The following is a 19,038-nucleotide window of genomic DNA, read 5'->3' on the forward strand; positions in this document are numbered from 1 at the left end:
AATGTAAGAGGTTAGAGTTGGCTTAAAATGTGTTTTTGTTTCCGCTCTATAACTCATATGAAAGGAAAATGTCATATGGGTTCCTACGGTTCATTCGAATGACCACTCATAGAAATAATTTCTCCCGAATCAAAATCCCTTAATTTTCCTTCGAATGAATGAGCCCCCAAATTTAATTTTTCTTCGAATGAATGAGCCCCCAAATTTTCTTTATATTCTATCTACAACATATATAAAATAAAAAGTCTTGTTGATTTTCTAATGCTTCATTTCTCCAAATCGACCGACACTCGTAAGTATTACTCTCTCCGTTCCAAAATAAATCAATTTTTTATTTTTTACCTATAATTTTTGACTCTTCGTCTTATTCAAATTTTTTACGATTGATATTTTTGTTTTTATTAGATGATAAATCATGAATAGTATTTTATATGTGACTAATTTTTTTTTTAATTTTCTAAAATTTTTTTAAATAAGACAGATAGTCTTCGACGCGGAAACCGAAGAATTAATTTTTTTTTAGGCCAGAGGAGTATTCTTTAGGAAACAATTTGCTTTTGTTTTTTCTCCCAAAAGAATGAGCCCTAAATGCCTAAACAAAACAGTTGTGGTCTTCCCTCTCTCTCTCTCTCTCTCGCGGTCTCTCCCTTCGACTGCACTTGCTCCAGATCCGGCGGGCGCTCGAGCTCGACCTCGCCGGCGGCAGCGCTATCTCGATCGAGATCTGGGCGGTGACGCGCCCTCGATTTCTACGGCAGGCGCAGCTTTTCTTGATTCGCGCGCGACGGCATAAGAAAAGGGGAGTAATCCGTCGACGTTCTGCTCCTGCCCTCCCAAATCCTCCAGCCTCGGGTTCGTGAGATCCGCAAAATGGATCCGAACCCTAGACGGCTCCTCGTCGTCGTCGTCGTCGTCGTCGCCCTCCTCGCTTGCGCCTTGGCCGTGGTAAGAACGAGAACCCGTGAAAGTTGAGATCTTTGGGCAAAAATGTCGTTAGATTCAGTCATTTCTCGGGGAGAAGTCTTGTGAAAGATTCTGGTTTTCTTCAGGCGGGCGCCGAGGACAACGAATCGGCTGGGTCGAGGGTCTCGCTGGGACGACGCGCAGGGGTGAGGAATCTGGCTCGTGCATCTGGAGATTGTGATTTTTTTTTGTTGTGTCTGTGGAAGCTCGAATCTTTGATGGTTGTGGATGTGATTGTTAGGGCTTCCTGCACGGGTTGAAGAAGAAGGAAGCAGTGGTGGAGGGAGACCATGGGGTGGCCCTCGATGAGGTCGGCCCTGGGCTGTTCGATGCGCTCTTCGCGAGTCTCTCGATGATCTTAGTCAGCGAGGTACTACTTAGCATGAGCATAGAGGGGACCGGGGTCAGTTAGGGTGGCTGTGCGGTTTAGGTGAGAGGTTGATTGATGCTTGATTGTATTTGTGGTGATGTAGATTGGAGATGAAACCTTTATTATTGCAGCGCTAATGGCAATGCGACATCCCAAGTCGATTGTGCTGTCTGGTGCGCTATCAGCACTCTACGTGATGACGGTGAGCTCCTGGCTATTAATGTCTGTTAGTCAATTCAAGTTTATTTTATCTTGTCCAATGGAAATTATATAACATCCTCTCAATTGCGCTAGAAATGGAGTCACCTTTGCTGTTAATCTGTTATGCTTCTTTGTTATCTTGTTAGATACAGCTGTTATGCTTCACCCTTAGTATATGTAGATTCAGAAATAAATAAATGTTGCTATGTTCTTTATTTTTGAGGCATCTATTTGCCTTTGTTCTGATTAGTGCTACCATGATGGCCTATTAGTCTGGTGTCTATACTCATGTTTAGGTATTTGTGTATGCCAACTATGTAATTCTTTTAATCTTATTAGATATTATACAGGTTTGTATACACTGTTAATATGTGTATTTCTTCTCAAGGTACTGTCAACTGGACTAGGTAGGATAGTCCCCAACTTGATATCGAGGAAGCACACTAACAGTGCTGCTACAGGTACTCATTTTCTTACTTTGTGAGTTTCTAGGTGTGTGCTTTGGGAGTATGCTTTTCATATCTGCAGTTTTCATGCTGGCAGTGTTGCAAGTTCACACATGCAGTTGTCATCTGGTTTCCATCATTATGCAAACTTCTTACATTATGTGGAATTCAACTAGAAAATTAGTCTTGCAGACCTGCAGTACTCTAGAGTCTAGACAACCAATCTCGTAATTTACATCTAATATTCCTGTTCAGATTTCTCAATTTATACTTCATTTTTGTTGCATGGATGCTACTTGCTACCATAATTCACACGTTGGATAATTTGCATATCAAACACCTTATACACTAATATTTATCCTCTATTTTCTCATAATTCCTCTACTCATTTGTTTCCCTGCTAGTTTTGTACTTGTTCTTTGGACTACGATTATTATACATTGCTTGGAAGTCTGACCCAAAGGGATCTCAGAAGAAGGAAATGGAAGAAGTACGCCATCTTTTATCATCTATTTACTGTCATAATCCATAATGCAACTCAATTATTGTCTGTTTGATTGTTTGATGCCATGGGTTATCACTAAGCATGGTGTGCTAGGGAAGGCATTATCTTGACTTTGGTATTCATCATACTTTCTTAGCTGTAATGCACTATTGACCTATTGTAACACTAGAGGAAGATGATGATGGAAGCTTTTGGCGTTGCAGAATTGCTATAGCCATTTCTGTTCTTTGCATTGTGAATTTAAAGTGGCAACAGGAAATCACAAAGCCATGAAGCCCCTACATGCGCACGATGATCATTTGACGAAGGGTGCCATCCTACACGTCCTGGTTGTGGCAAGTGATTAAACTAGAGCACACATGCCACCTTCTGCACTGATCATGGGCCAGACCAGGACGAGTGGGATGCCGCATATTGTCAACTGATTGTGCCTCACATGCAGAAACTTCGTTGCTTCATGATTATTTCCTTTTACCCTTTTAAATTCACAATAAGAACTGAAAAGTCTGTAGTGATTCCGTAGTGCCAAAATCCTTTTTTTCATTCTCTTCCTTTTAATTGTTTGATTGCATTTCTGTGGGTTCTGTGATTGTGTGGGGAATCCAGCAGATTGTACCATTGGTTCTTGAACTAGCATTGTGCACCAGGTGTTGTGACGAATGCCATATAAATATATCAAGATCTGAAGTTACAAGCATAGAAAGTAATTATGCTCGAATCTAAAAAAAAAATGTACGCATGACTTCATATTAGTCAATAACCTAAAAACAAGCATGTGCAAACTATGCACATTATTCTCATAAAACGTGTTGCCAACACTACACGTGTGTGTAATTGTGTATTATCTTGTCACAAAAGATCTGAAGAGAGATGGATGTTGAGCACTCAATCACATGACTTATTAGGGCATTCACAATGCAATGACTACGATGGTGTCCATAGAATTAAATGAGTTGCTACATAAGATGAAAGATGATGTGACAAGTGATTAAATGAAGAAAGACAAGGAAACCATGTCTTGCATGAGACATAGTTTCTACACGACACCCAAGACATGATGAAATCCATATGTGGATTAGTAATGTTTGCATTGTAAGAGTGATGTCTAGTACTAGTATTTTTATGACATGGAAGGTATAGAAATCATGATTAGTGTCTTGCATTAGGATTGCTCTTAAAAGGGTAAGATTAAAACATCGACAATCTTGCTGATAGAATAGAAAGGAAGGAAGGAAGAACTACAGATGCACTACTGACCACCCCAAAATCACCACTTTTTAGGAACATCTCTTTTATTTTTTCAGTAGCCAAGATGAATAAAGAGCTTGATACTTGTTACCTTCGAAACAGGCAGATGGACATATGCTAAAATGCCTAATAGTAATTCAGATGCCTTGGCATTTTAACTGAAGTTTTAGTAAAATGCTCATTTTTTTTATAACTATTAATGAAGGGGCTTTTGACTTGGTTTTGATAGACTGGTTTCATGTAAGTTTCAGATAGACAGGCTACTAGTAGTCCTAAAATGTCTGTGTTCAAAATGATTGCAGATCTTTTAATGGTTCATGCATGTCTGTAGGTGGAAGAGAAGCTCGAGGCAGGTCAAGGAAAATCTACCATTCGTCGGTTCTTTGGCAGATTTTGCACACCGATCTTTTTGGAGGTCAGCATTTGTCAGTTGTCACCTTATAAATGTTTGTCAAATGTTCCGCAATGGGACTGCTGTTAGTACTTATATTCAGATATCGAATGTTGTACAATAGAGGGTCTGTTTGGAAACACATGAAAAGGAGAAAAACTCTCCTTAAACTGCTAAATAGTGTGTATTTTGCAAAACATTTCCATCTAAAAATTGCTTTAAGAATCATATTAGTCCATTTTTCAAATTTGTAACAGCTAATACTTAATTTATGATTCACTAATGAGATACCTTGTTTTGCGTGATTTTCTTTTCTTCTCTTTCACTCATTCTCAAACTCACCCTTATTAATGTTTTCGTGTTATGTTTGGCTTCAATATTGGCTCTCTTTTGGCTAGTGGTTATCTGTAAACTGTAATATGCAATTCTTAATGAGACATTCTTTGAAATTTCATTCATTATCTTTCTTTCTGCAGGCTTTCATCTTAACCTTCTTAGCTGAATGGGGTGATCGAAGCCAAATAGCAACTATTGCGGTAGGGCTACCACTAACCTAGTGTGTTTCATTTTTTCTATTTTATTACTGAGTATACTATAAGCAACCAAAACTGCCAATAAAATTTATCTATTTCATTTTTTATTGACTGCTGTGATAACATACAAGAAGTTGAAACTGCCTTGGCCCAATAATATCCTTTACTATTTGTCCTAATGCTACCAACATATCTTGCAGCTTGCTACCCACAAGAATGCCATCGGAGTAGCAGTCGGGGCATCATTGGGCCACACTGTCTGCACATCACTTGCAGTTATAGGTGGGAGCATGTTGGCATCCAAGATTTCGCAACGAACAGTTGCAACAATCGGAGGTGTCCTCTTCCTGGGGTTCTCTGTGTCATCATACTTCTATCCCCCACTATGATGATGAACAAACATTGACAGCTCCATACTCTTGGAGGATACACTTAGATCGCCCTGCTCCCTGTTGAGCAAACAAATAGAGGAAGTAAATTGATTCTTTGAGCACCTCTCGACAACTACAATTTGGAACTCATGTACAGCCCTTGCGAGTGAAACTGTTATTCAGTCTATAGCAGAAGCTGCCTCGATGAATTCATGGCTGATTTTTTGCTTGGTTGTACCTGACATCTAACTTGTACACTATGCTATTCAAGTTTCTTTGCCTATAGAGTATTATTCTGATCCCATTCTCCTATCTTTGTAATCACTTTTTTTTTTTTGCTCTTTCAGCTATACAAAATTCAGGGGAACAAAATAGAGAGGAGAATAGATCAAACCATAAATTCACCTTTTGGAACTTATTAATCTGGGACCTACTACAGGTGTACCACTGCAGCTTGCACAGTTGTGCCCTCAGGTTTATGCCAGGACATTTTGGAGGAATTTAATGTTGATTGAATGTCACATTTATCTTATTGAGTTATGATCACCGCAAATTCTCAACTTGTCATGCATATTTGTACCAGCAGTCATTCTGGTCCCCCAACATTTATAAGAGGTTACAATAAAGTCCATCCATCATGGTTTCTTGGTGAATTGGTGTTTGGTGAGTTCTTTTTTTTTTTGGGGTTTGGAGGGAACGTCTGGTAACATTGATCTACGCAAGAACACCAACAAAGTGGCATGACGCACCTGCGATCCAGCAAATCCATACTTTGCATAGAAGTTTGGTGGAAATATATTGTTAGCGCTTAGCAACGTTTTGACGAGGTACAAGATTACGCAACGGACTACCTTGTCAGAGATTTAATGAAATAAGTCTTGGGTTACTGCACATTGTGTACTCGGTGACGTCTGAGATGGTATGCGTAGGGATAAACCGGTCAGAAACGGTATTGTATTTTAATAATATTTTCAGAAACGGTATTGGTACGGTCGAAAAATTTCTATATTTATGAAAAATTATGAATTGCACTACTTAGTATGAAATTTAATAAAGTTCAGACAGAAACTAAAAATGTTAAATTTTAGAGATGGTAATGGTTAGTAAGATATCATCTTTATATTGTTATTTTTAAAAAGGCATCGGTACGGCCGGTAAATTTTCGTACTGTTTTTATCCTTAGTATGTGAGAGCACAATAATCAGCTCTATTAGTTTCTGTTATGTTTGAATGAAAAAATAATTTGTATGTAAAATTATATATGTGCTATTAGTGATTTAAAAATAAATATTTAAAATAAACCATGATAACAATTTCACAAAATCTCTTAGTTTTAAAATTTAAAATTTGGCTTATAATTATATGTATATGGCAAATCGTAGCATCTCCTTTAGTCCAGATATACAGTTGGCAGCTTATAAGACACAACAAAACATAAATTTTCGAGATAAATTTAAATTAATTTGGATGCTTTTTCATTGTTTTCTATTCTTCAATCCTAGCTTTTCAACCACTAAAACCAGAAGCATATTCTCACTCTAAATTACATTTTGGTGCTTTGGTTATGTATCTCGGAGCCGCGAGACGGTTGGAATGTGGTGTGCGTGACCAGGATGTATGTTCCTTTAGATTATCCGAAAGTTCATAACTCCTCCCGTGCACTCACGGCATCCTATGTTGTAGTTTTATTGAACAAAAAAAAACATAAAAGTTACTCGTTCCGTATTTGTAAATTAAACCTTTTACTTTATAACAACTAATACAGTCATTTATTAAGTTGAAATAGCTATAAAAATTCAGAGAGTGATGTTTTTATTCTTCCTTCCTATCTCCAAAAGAACAGCACCTGAGCTGATCGGAGGTATTTGATTTTTTAACACTTGTAAGATTAAGATTCGATTATTTAACATTATGATCCACTGTCATTGACTCAGATGATCCCACGTGTCATACTCACGAGTGTTAACATAAACAATTGGGCAACGAACAAAGTGTCAAATCATCAAATTTATCAGTTGATGATTGATGGTGACCGCGGCGATGAGCCAAAAATCAAATCCTGCGGCGACATGCGCCGTGGAGGAAGGCGATGGATGCAGCAAAGCAAGCGAAGAAAGCACCCGTACCGGTCGTCCGTCCGTGTGGCAGCGGCAATTATAACCAAACCGATACCCGCAGCTACCGCACCTTTTCTTCTCTCTTCCTCCCCCATCCATCCATCCATCCATCCAGATAACCACCATAACCACCTCCATTTTCGATCGATCACTGCCTTCCCTTCCACTCCACACCTCTCTCTATACATACTTAACAGCGCCGGTGTGGCCATGGCGACCAAACGGAGCCACCGCCGCTCTGCTCTGCTTGCATATATGCTGCAGCTGCTCCTCCATCCAATCTCTCTCTCTCGCTCTGTCTATCATCATACTCTTTCTAGCTAGCTAAGCTACTGTGCAGTACGCTGTATGATGACACCGATCGCTGAGCTGCAGCCCAGCAGCAACCAGGAGCTGGGAGCACACACCGCTGCTGCTGCTTCTGCAGCGGGCCATGGCAACCCGGTTCTTGCTGCAGGTAACATTCATAATTTCATATGCACCTTCTGCTTCTTCTTGCAGAGCGCTTTCTCGTGGTTTGTGTGCAGTGACAGATCTAACCAATGATATAAGATGGGACTAAACAAATTATATAGAACTTTAACTTCCTTTCTATTAATCTTTAATATAAAATTTTAGAAGATTTTCATGAGGGGCTCACATGGGTTTGACGGTAGAAGTCAAGGCTTGAACCCTCACTGCCTCATGCTTGATCTGCCCCTTTAGTGCGTATATACGAAGCATTTTGGGTGACTGGCATGTGAGTCCGAACATATGTTTGAAGCAAAAGTTATGGGTTTTTGTTATTTATTCTTTCTCCTTTGCGTAGTTAATCGGCACAATTGATGGCTTAATTCTTTTTTCTTCTCAAATTTTTTATAATGATTTTAGGTGCAACTCGAAATGAGGAAGCCACGACGGAGAAGACGAAGACCAGCACCGATCAGGAGGAGAGCCAGGCGGCGAGGCGCCACTTTCTGGCGGGGATCAGGAAGCTCATCAAGAGCTTCAAGAGCCTGTCCCACATCTTCGAGATATACAAGGAGGACGATGACGACGACAATGACGAGGAGGACATGAACATAGAGATTGGGTTCCCCACAGATGTGCAGCATGTGGCACACATTGGGCTGGATGGGTCCTGCAGCAGCATCTCAAGCCTGAGCGGCCTGCAGGAGGAGGCAAGGGAGCTGCTCTCCATGTCCAGCCTCACCATGGAGCAGTTTGAGTTTGCCATGGCCTCACTGGCTGCTCACAAGGGCCAGAATGTGGTTGTAGATAGAGTTGCCCGCAATTAGTTTAATTATTACTAGGGTGGCATATATATGCATATAGTTGTTGTGATCATGGGCTTGTGCTGTAATTTCTCTCTTGGTTTTCTTTTTTCTGCTATTATTTTTGCTCTCTTTGATCTGTTCATGCCCTGTGCCACTCTAATTGGAGTTCAAGAGAATTTTTGCTTGCGCATGTTGGTGTTGTGAAATAGGTTCTTTTTTTTTTCAGACTGGCCGATGATGTGTTTGCATATACCGATATACGCAGCGAAATTTGTCGCACCGTATGTATTGAATAAGGAAAATAGATGACAATAGACAGAAGAAACGACAAAAAAGAAAAGAAAAAAAACATGTACGCGTGTGAATTTTACTTCACAAGGGATATTTAATTATATAGAACCTCCCAATATGGTATATCATATCTGGCTTGCTTGGAACATTGGAAAATAATCATGCAGATTCATGTAGGAAATCGTGTGACACTTTTAGTTGTTACACCAGGACTTTTACATAATAGATGAACACACAAAGATAATACGATCGGCTTCCGTTACACCGCAAGACTTTCTAGCATTGCTACATTCATATAATACTAACATATCTAGACATAAATGCAAACCATATATATGAATCTAGAAATGCCATAAAATCTTGCGATATTAAACAGAGTGAGTAATGGATAAACTCCATCTAACATGTGCAACGCCATTATCATTTATTTGTTACAATAGTTCCACAACCGCTCAAGGATATGATTGTAAACATATGCAGCAAATCCATCTTAGTATATCTGATAATATCCCAGTCCTGCACAATTACTCCAGCAGCGAAGACAACCCTCAAAAGGGGTCACTGTAATAAGTTGCCTAAAGAAACAGGAGATTATGGTGATGTACAAATTTCAAGGGGATGAGCACAAATCGGATGTAAAGTCAAGTCAAAATGTCTGCATCTATATGCTTACATAAACATTGGATGCATCATTGGCGACGGTTTTCGTACTCGTCCAGTAGCATGTGCAGGAACGGAAAAAGATAATCAAAATCACTGCATCTGTCACAAAGATCAAGCTCACACTGTTTCTCAACGTGTTTCGTATGCACCAGTTGACAGCCTTGGCCTTTGGGTAATTAAATCTGTTCTTCAGATTGAGAGACTCCAGCAGTTGCTTGCTTTGGGGAAAACATGCTGATGATGAACGCACATGCATGCACCAAAATCAAAATCAACTCCTTGGGATGCTGGAGAATTCAGGAGTCGATGGCCTCAAGAAAGAAACCCATTAGCTGATCAAACAGTTGAAAAATTATATCTAACAGAATAGATGCCTGATCACGCGTCTCTCCTTTGAAAACAGCATACTATACAATAAAACTACAGATGGAACAATACAAAAGGGATAGGAGACCATCAAACTAAGAGTACAAAGAAACTCTGATCAAAATGACAACATGCATATATAAGCTCGACCCACAGATTTCAATTAAGAAATACCTCTTGCTAATAAGCTTGCGCCCTCATCTTTTCGCTTCTGCTTATGCTTATGAGCCAAAATTTGAATTTTCAACTGAAATTTAAAGTTAAATTTTGGAGTAAATTTAGAGTTAAAATTTGGAGTTTCTTTCATCATAGTTTATTTTCTAGCCTTTGTTTTTAGATCTGCTAAGAATGCACATATAAAACTTTTATTAATAAATTATTTTTCGTTTGCAAATATACGGTATGGTTTTTTCCCCAAAAAACACAAACAATGACCCCCTTGTACTAGTAGCATAAAGTTTGCCTGCGGTTTGACTGCTTTGGATGACTTTGAACTCATTTTCAAATCGCGTCATTCAACCTTTATTTACCAACCGGTGCATCAGACTAAGAAGTTGGTAAAAGCATCTGAAATGCTCCCCTTCTGATTTGTTTGACTGAAATGCACAGCCCCATGTTAACAGAATTCCTGGTTTACTTTAGTGAATCTAGTACAGGTACAGCTTCGTGATCAATTTCATGCTGAGATGGATCCCTCAATGTGAAGGCTGTGCGTACAGAAATGTCCAAGAAACAACAATACATCAACAGAAACCAAAAGAAAAAAAGAAGATGGCTTGATTTGTGCAATATCCATCATTACATGCAAACTCCTACCGAACAAAATGACAAACTAGCTACATCCTTCGTTCAACCACTGTTTTAACTTCATTTTCTGAACTTTGTCATAACACAATTCATGGAAAGTTAAACTTTATACATTTAATGAGCCATGATATAAAGGTGAATTTAACAAGAGAAGGTTCTGAACTCCAAGTAAATTTATAAACAAATTGATTCTGTACAGATTAGAATGTTACATAACAAACGCTATACAGACGTGAACACTAAATTGAACTGACCACAATGACAACTACTGAGCAAATTTTCAGTTCATTGACCATAAATAGTAGGGAAAGTTTTCCAATTTGGACATGGTTCTATATCATCTGAATGTACAATATGATAATTGGATGTTCCGAAGATGAATTCTCAAACAATCACATCGGGTAAATTTTACTCTACATTGAATAATACCAATGAAATTTAAAACATGAATAGCTCCATAGTGCCCATTTTTAGTTGAACTATTCCATTTTATGTGTTTCATCAAGATGAAACATACTCTTATGCACAATGTTACCAATGTGGGATGAACAAAAACAAAGAAGGGATCCATATGATACAAACAGAAACACATGCAGAGACTTAAGTAATAGCATTTTCAGCAACCAATAATCAACTACACTCAATACATGATCAGTTAATTTCCTTCAGAAGTTCCAAAACTAAACAAAAAACAGTTCCCCAGGTGTGTTTTTGATGCTCAGAAAAGTTTCATGTGTATATTCTCTAGGAAAAGGAGCCTACCTACCTACCAACCTGTACCTAAGTTCTGTCTGCCTTTGTCCACTTTGTGTTTCTGAACTGTAAGATTTGGCTTCACTGATCAGTGCATGATGCTACAGAATAATCTCATGCCCACAAAATACAGGACCTTCCTCCTTTTCCACCTTGGATCCTTGGAAAGCAACATGGAAGGCCATTATTTTCATATACCAGCAAGGAATGTAGCAGGATTCACATGGTAAATACTTACATATTGGTTTTTCACTTTTCAGCCATGTGTGTAGAACTGTAAGTTGGCAACACCCAACTCTTCCAAGGAGTAGAGCCACTTACACATCGAACCTCACTAGCATGTATATCCGTCCTCACTTCATGTGAAAGCCTAATTGGGAAATGCTATGGTTCGAATGAGTGGATTTAATGATGACATCAACCTATGTAAAATCTTCACTGGAATGTAATTCCACAACCTCCACACAACATAGGCCACACGGGCCTCAACTATACCGGCCGAGGTTTTACAAGAACCCCCATGATCACTAGTTATACATATGACGCCATAGAGTCCAAAATCCCTTCCAAGGAATTGGGTCACATGGGAATAGCAGCTCACCTAGCTTTCATCTTTTCGTATAGAAGGATTAACCCGTAGGTACTATTGTGGAAGCATGGTTTATATATTGGCTTCAACCCCACAAACACCGCACCATGGGCCACATCGCCCTAATCTACTACTAGAAGGCCAGGGTATTATAATACAACCTTCTTTCTCATCAACTAGGAATAGGATAGTTTGATTAGGTTTTGCACTACAATTTCTTTTTACTAGGACATGTTTCCCTTTATCTTTTGCTTCTTTATATCCTATGCTCACACCCCACCAACTACCATTCTAGGATTTTTTTAACAACTCTCTCAAATAATTGTGAGCCAAAGGCTCTGATTGTATTATACTACACCGATAGTAGTAGTAGAAATTTTATAGGGGTAAAATGGAAACTAAAATATATAATCTTGCGACAAATTTGTTTGTCATATATCATGTTAAAACAGATGAATTGGTAAATATATATTACCAAAGGTTCAAATAAAATTTTTAACATACTTATTAAAAATACATAGTTAGATTTAAATTTACTACACTACTACCGCTAGTAGTGTGAGGTAGCGTAACATTGCCCCAAAACTAACTGTAAACAATAAAAATCAATACATGGTGTATTTCATAATATTATAAGACCAAAGTTCACGACAAGAAATCTAGTAGAGGTGCTTTCTATATGCTAGGGGCACTTTATTTGTCCTTCACAGTGTTTTCACTTTCATTTTGTAATTTTCTACCAGGGGGCCGAAATTTCCAAATTCCGGAAATTTCAGAAATTTTGAACTAAAATTTTCAAATTCACCAAAAAATCCAAAAAAAAATCCTCCCCTTCCCCTCCCTCTCCCCCTGCTGCTACCGCCTGGACATCCCCCTACAACCACCGTCGCCGGCGCCGTGGTCTTCCCCTCCCTCTCCCCCTACCGCTGCCTGGTTCTTCTCCTACAGCCGCCGGCACAGTCCTCCCTTTCCTCTCCCCCTGCCACCGCCATCGCCGCCGCCTACACCTCCCCATGCAGCAGTCGGCGCCGCCGCCGCCTTCTTCCCCTCCCCTTGCCACCGCATCTGCCGCCGCCGCCGCCGCCTACAACACCCACTGACGCTGGTGCTGCAACCTTCCCTTACCCTTGCCGAGTCACCGACACCAGGGCCTCCCCTTGCCGCGCACGCCAAGCCGCCGACGCCGGGGTTCTTGCCGCACGCGCTGAGGGCAAGCCACCGCCGCCCGTCACCTCACTCGCCTCTCTCGGATGTGCAGCACCTGGCTTGACCGTTTGACCACCGTGAGATGGACTAGGTTTAGTGCAAATCTTTCCAAACTTTTCCTACTGAAATTTTTGCCCGGCAGTGACTGACTACCGGACCCCACGGGCATTTGCGAAATTTCTGAAATTTCAGAAATCTCATTCTGAAATTGCTAACCCTTGTCCTTCATAAGAATTTAGAGACTCTAAAAGGTGAAAATTCATTATATGCTCTAAACCATTGATTAATGGGATTTTCATTGAAAATACTCCATGTTTCCCCCATACTAGAACATCTGAATATTGATCATAACGTTGTTACCATCTGCTCTAGCAATTCCAAGTTGTGGTGTCCAAGTGGTAGTATGCCCATATTTGGTGAGAATGGCAAAAATGCCCCATAACTCCCTTTTCCTTTGGTCACAACCACAAAACCTCAATACCTGGTTTTTTCCCTACTGCCACAAGTCTGTAATCTTCTTTTTCATTTCTAAATTTCTAGCATCTCTCGAAGCCACCTATGGATACTATGAAAAACTTCTCAATTGTATTGTACTTATGAAGGGGCACAACCATGGAGCTAGAGTTTGCAAATGAGGAGCTAGGGCCCACGTGTGCCATTAGACATGGCGGTGGAGCTAGAGTTGGCAATTGACATGTGTACATTTAGCACGTGTATATAGACTACCACCACCAATATTAATTCAATCTCTGGATCATCATGAAGCTCAATTACCCCATCTGTGTAAGTTTTGATCAATCCAGCTATTTCTCTTGGTTTGATTTGATTGATTGATCGATTAGTTAGTCAATCATGTCACATCACCATGAACTTGCCAATTCTTGGAAATTAAAATGAAATTTGAGTTTTTATGTTCAGGCAGTACCTCTGTATCTTATGTTGAGAACACTGGGTCCTAGAGAATTGATGCGGGAATGGGTTCTAGTGATAAGCTGATACATTCATACAATGCCTACTTTGGTCCTAATGCCTTTTACTTAATTATGGAGTAGGATTGATGTGGTAGGATTGATGTGGGATGGAGTTCTTGTTGTAAGGGCATGAGGTAATCAAATAATCATATCTAGTGCATCATGGGGTAGTAATATTGTCAAATTGTAGTTTCCTCAACCGAATGCAGTGGAACAGACAAGGAATAGATGATAATAGCTCAAAAATGAAAATAAAAATAAATAGTGTCATGGGGACAGTGTTAGGAATCTTTTGATGGCATATTCTGGAGGACATGACCATTCAGCTGTGTAGAATGACATCTCCCTTTCAAAAGAGTGAATTTTGAAGAGATTCAAAATAGTGAATTATGTCATTGGTGGCATCACAACCATCGTCTATAATACTGCAAGGGATGTTTAACTTGTGAGGGCATTTCTATTGGCTACGTGGACAAAATTCGCTGGAGGCATTAATTATAAATTTTTCTTATCACCTGTAATGGTAAGAATGCTAATATTGACTCATGCATGGCCTTCAGGGAAAAAATAATTAACAAGCTGGACTAATCATAACCTATTTTTAATCTGTCAAAAACATATCAGAGTATATATGTACCCTTAAATAAAAAAGGGCCATAGATACTGAACCTCCAAACTATTTTTTGATAATTTAACAAATGCAATAAATCAATGTCCCTAGGATAGTTTGACAGTTACATTAATTTATAGAGTACTATGAAATGCTTCAATATTGCAAATAATCTTCCAATGCTCAACGAAAATTCAAACTAATACAAAAATATATGCAGAACAGTATCAATAGTAGTAATTAAAATCTTCAAGGCCTCCCATCTAGGAAACATGTAAGATGCACAAGTAGAAAAAAATGCATAATTTTAATAGACATTGGACAAACAAATAAAAAAACTATCAGGGAGCTAAACAAAAAGAAAATTTCCATGATATTGAACTGCGCCAAATCTTCTCCAAAATTCATGTGGTTGAGGAAGTCGTAGGACTCAAAGATGTCCAACCCTTTTTCCAGAGAACCATACAGAAAAATTTCCTACAAAATTCCTTCACACAAATCCTTTGCAATTTTAAAGGAGAAACATCCAATTTTAAAGAAATACAAATCCAGATACCATTTTCTTCATAAAATTAACATTTTCCTTGTAGGATTCATGTGAGCAATTGAAAGAAAAAACTCTTTTACACTGTAATGGAAAAGTAGAAGTGTTTGACTGAACAAAGTCTGGGGCACCCAGCCAAATTTACAAGACACCAAGAGATGCATATGGATTGAAGCATAAGTGGCACATATATCAATTTTATTGTTGATAAGTTTCTCCTTTCAGTGAGGGATAACTACTTAGCTTTGACCTTGACAAGCAGACTTATATCACTGATTCAATGTGCTGGCCATACAACAAATCTAATTATAAAACTAATTGTTATCGCTATCAATATCACCAAGCATGATAGAGATTACACCAATAGATAGGCTTTTCAGAATAGCATGACCCCGTTAAACTAATGAAAACTTGGTGTTAAAAATTATCAGTACATTTTCTTTATCATTTGAAAAAGGTGATCTTAATTGTCCTAAAAAAACCAGCCTTATGGCTGTATTTTGGTATAAATTTTGTGGACTATATACAAAATATGTTTGGATTAAGTAGCCTTCTAGGCCATTATCTAGGGCATTGTTACGGTACCTTCGGTAGGAAGGGTAGTAGTGTAGTAAAATTTAAATCTAACCATATATTTTCATAAGTATATTAAATATATTATTTGAAACTTTGATAAAATATGCATAGCAATTTATCTATTTAATATGAAATATTATACACAAATTTATTGCAATGTTATATATTTTAGTTTTAATTTTATCCCTATAAAATTTCTACTAAACTACTACCAACGTAATATATGAAAATCAGATCCGTCAGATCTAAAGTAACGGACGGCTCACAGTTACAGAAGAGTACCTTAAAAAATTCCATTATCTATGTCCCCCCTACAAGTTAGAACCTGAACTTTCACTCGTAAAAGGTAATAAAAATTAAAATTATCTGGAAAACTGCTGATATTGGTGAATTATATAGCATAAGATCTACCATTTTGAAGTTTCAAGACAACCAAGTAAAAGGTTGAAATTCAAAACTTAACATTTCCCAACGAAATCCAAACGATAATCAAAAGAGAAGGAATAATTTAGAGTCCACCGAGGTGTGTAAAGAATTGGCCATAGCTAGCAAAAAGGATACAGCTTGCTAGTAGGCCATCTTCACAATTTCCAACCTAAGTTGTTTGTCTTGAAGTTGAGATAGTTTTGCCAATGGATTGGCTGTCATAAACTCATAATCTGAATTTGACCACTTAACTCTCCCAAGTTAACAACTCTAATTTTGCACGGATAGACGTACGATTAATTTGTTAGTTCTACTAGAGTACTAGGATCAAGTGCAACTAGAGATTATTCCCATCTAGTTGTCATATCACAACAATTATTAACAAATAGCTGTTTACCATGTTTTTGTTTTGAAGAAAACAAACATTGATAATCCTCTTCATTTAGTTTTTTTTTTGCAGAAAGAAGTCTCATAAAGGTAGGATAATGTTAATTTAGTAGAATAGAAGTTGCTTTAACTCAATATCATAAACCAATTATGTTAGGCAGTATAATTCAATCCAAGTTCTTAGTTGAGTCAGCCTTCAGGAGTAAACAATAATAATATAGGAAAAGAAATCCCATTGTATGATTTTCTTACTGGCTATGAAAGAAAATACTTCTAAGAGAGCTTGATTGTACAATGTTTCAATGCACACGTTTTGATCTTGCTTATCTACCATGGAGTTAGTTGAACAGACCCGTACTAATTTAAAGGCCATGAGGTTTTCAAAGTCCAAATCCTATCTGTTGTACATTGTGCTTGTATATTATGCATGCCATATATGGATGAAACGGAAAACAGTATTTCATGATCATGTAAATGAAGAGTTATTGCAACAGCACCTAACACATACCATGAAGAGTCGAAACAAAATTTATAATCTCATCACAAAGTTGGTTCACAAAAAGCAAAGCAAAATAGAATCAGTACTCCCTATGAGCTAAGAAAACTGTAAAAACAACCTTTTTGGCCCTGCAGTTATTATACGATGGAAATGATACCTCATGGTACTACAAATGAGTGGCAATATTCAATTAGCAATGGTACTCCTACAAGAGGAAAAATTGGGGACAAGTGCAGCATCAAAAGTCCTGTACTGTCTCATTATATCTAAAGGAGTGTAAATAACTCTAAAATGAACTATATTTAGAATCAGAGTACCACAATTAATCATAGCCCCGGGAATAACCAGCACTGATGATGGAACAGTAACGCATTAATTACTCCACAAGATAGTTGAATTAGCACAATGCATAAAGGCCCAAGAGTGATAATCTTAAATTTCATGTGGTCCTGCCACTACTTGCCCAAAACTAATGCATGCAGCAATAGACTGAAAACAGTGATTCAGTAGATGAAATACTGAACAACAAAGCTATCTTTCCCCAGTGAAGATAAGGGAATGAAATTTATACCATCAAGATCTTAACAAAAACTCCACTAGTCATCAAGAACATCTAACGAATCTGTGAAAGCACGGGAGACATGATTTGTAAGCAAACAGATCGAAGGCTCAAACGAACTAACAAATGCACAAGCAATCTTCAGAGGGAAAAAAAAAGAAAAAAAACTACACTACCGTGGAAAAGTCTACAAAAGAAATCATGTGGATAAGTCCTCAGAGAAGTCATGAGAAAAAAGGCTCATTAAAGATGAAGCAAACCAAACCAAACCACAAGGGATTAAAATTGAGTAGTCATAAACAAGAAGATAACATTTAGGGGAGATTTGGTGATCGAGCTGAGTACTCACCGGCAGCACAGCACCAGCAGGAAGGCGAAGCTTGCGCGCATGCAAGAGCACATGTATGTATGTGGTATGTATGCCAGTGACAACGGGAGAAAGCACGCAGGTACGCCGCCGCGGGGTGGCTCACCGCGATCGCCGCCCCGGCGTGCTCTCTCTCGTTGTCACCGCCGGCCGGTAGGCAAGCAGACCAGATCCTGCACGGCGCTCCGGCTGCCCGACCTAGCCGACGGGCAAGGAATCAATAACCTGAAGTAGCAGAATCATCAGACCAAGAATGGATTAGACAAGAAACCAACAGATCGAAGCGTGGATGGATGGTCCCTTGCTTTGGATGAACCAAGCAGCAATATTACATGGAGAAACAGATGCGGCCATGGAAATGATGGAACGGAACCAAGATCCAATGCAGCGTGAAGCGATTATCCAAAAAAACGAAAAGAAAACCAGCATGCATGAAATCTGAGGAAGGCAACTATAAGCGAGCATGGAGGAGGAAGAAGAAGAAGAAGCGGAAGCGGCGTGACGGGGGGTTTCACCTGATGACAACCAGCTAAAGCTTGGTGAAGAGCAAGAACACGAGATGGGTGATCCTCGTGGCACGGACGACGAGCAGCGTCAGCGACCGATCAGAAGAAGCTTCGAGATGGGTGATCGAGGAGGCGAGAGGATGGAGGAGGAAGGCATGGCACGCCTCCATTGAAGAAGGGGGAAGGAGAGGAGGAGGAGGAGGAGGGGAGCGTGTCGTCGCCTCGGCGACTGGAAAGGCAAGCTCAAGCTAGCTACTACTCCTAAGCTAAAGCTACTTCTCGGTCGGCGAGTGATGAGTGCGTGTTGTGGCGGCTTTAATTTATCGCCCTCGTCTGGGGGGGGGGGGGGGGGGGGGGGGGGGGGGCAGGGCAGCAGGCCTCGCTTTATTTGTCTCGTTGGGGCTGCTTGGAAACGTACGATCGTGAAAAAAAAAATAACAGATAAAATTTACATGTTTTTAATAGAAATAAGAGCAAATTCAATCATATAACCAACTACTAACTTCAATTCATTATA

The 19,038-nt window shown here is 39.1% G+C and overlaps 2 protein-coding genes and 1 long non-coding RNA gene across 3 annotated transcripts; 2 read left to right on the forward strand and 1 right to left on the reverse strand.

Annotated features, from left to right (window-relative positions):
* Positions 1-587: 587 nt before the first annotated feature.
* On the forward strand, positions 588-5,332 carry LOC102709971 (GDT1-like protein 3). The gene is made up of 9 exons (XM_015842639.1): positions 588-945; positions 1,050-1,109; positions 1,205-1,333; positions 1,437-1,535; positions 1,923-1,995; positions 2,385-2,470; positions 4,065-4,148; positions 4,601-4,660; positions 4,858-5,332. The coding sequence occupies exons 1-9, from the start codon at positions 871-873 to the stop codon at positions 5,044-5,046; spliced, it is 855 nt and encodes a 284-aa protein (XP_015698125.1). The 5' UTR covers positions 588-870; the 3' UTR covers positions 5,047-5,332.
* A 1,905-nt stretch (positions 5,333-7,237) lies between these two features.
* LOC102712859 lies at positions 7,238-8,782 on the forward strand. The gene is made up of 2 exons (XM_006662869.3): positions 7,238-7,602; positions 8,016-8,782. The coding sequence occupies exons 1-2, from the start codon at positions 7,494-7,496 to the stop codon at positions 8,420-8,422; spliced, it is 516 nt and encodes a 171-aa protein (XP_006662932.2). The 5' UTR covers positions 7,238-7,493; the 3' UTR covers positions 8,423-8,782.
* Positions 8,783-8,933: 151 nt separating this feature from the next.
* LOC107305322 lies at positions 8,934-18,797 on the reverse strand. Its single transcript, XR_001551450.1, has 3 exons — positions 18,531-18,797; positions 17,998-18,240; positions 8,934-9,666 (listed from the first exon to the last, which is right to left on the reverse strand). It is a non-coding gene; the product is annotated as an uncharacterized LOC107305322 (long non-coding RNA).
* Positions 18,798-19,038: the final 241 nt, after the last annotated feature.

This window comes from Oryza brachyantha, chromosome 11 (genome assembly GCF_000231095.2).
Source record: "Oryza brachyantha chromosome 11, ObraRS2, whole genome shotgun sequence".
Classification (NCBI taxonomy): domain Eukaryota; kingdom Viridiplantae; phylum Streptophyta; class Magnoliopsida; order Poales; family Poaceae; genus Oryza; species Oryza brachyantha.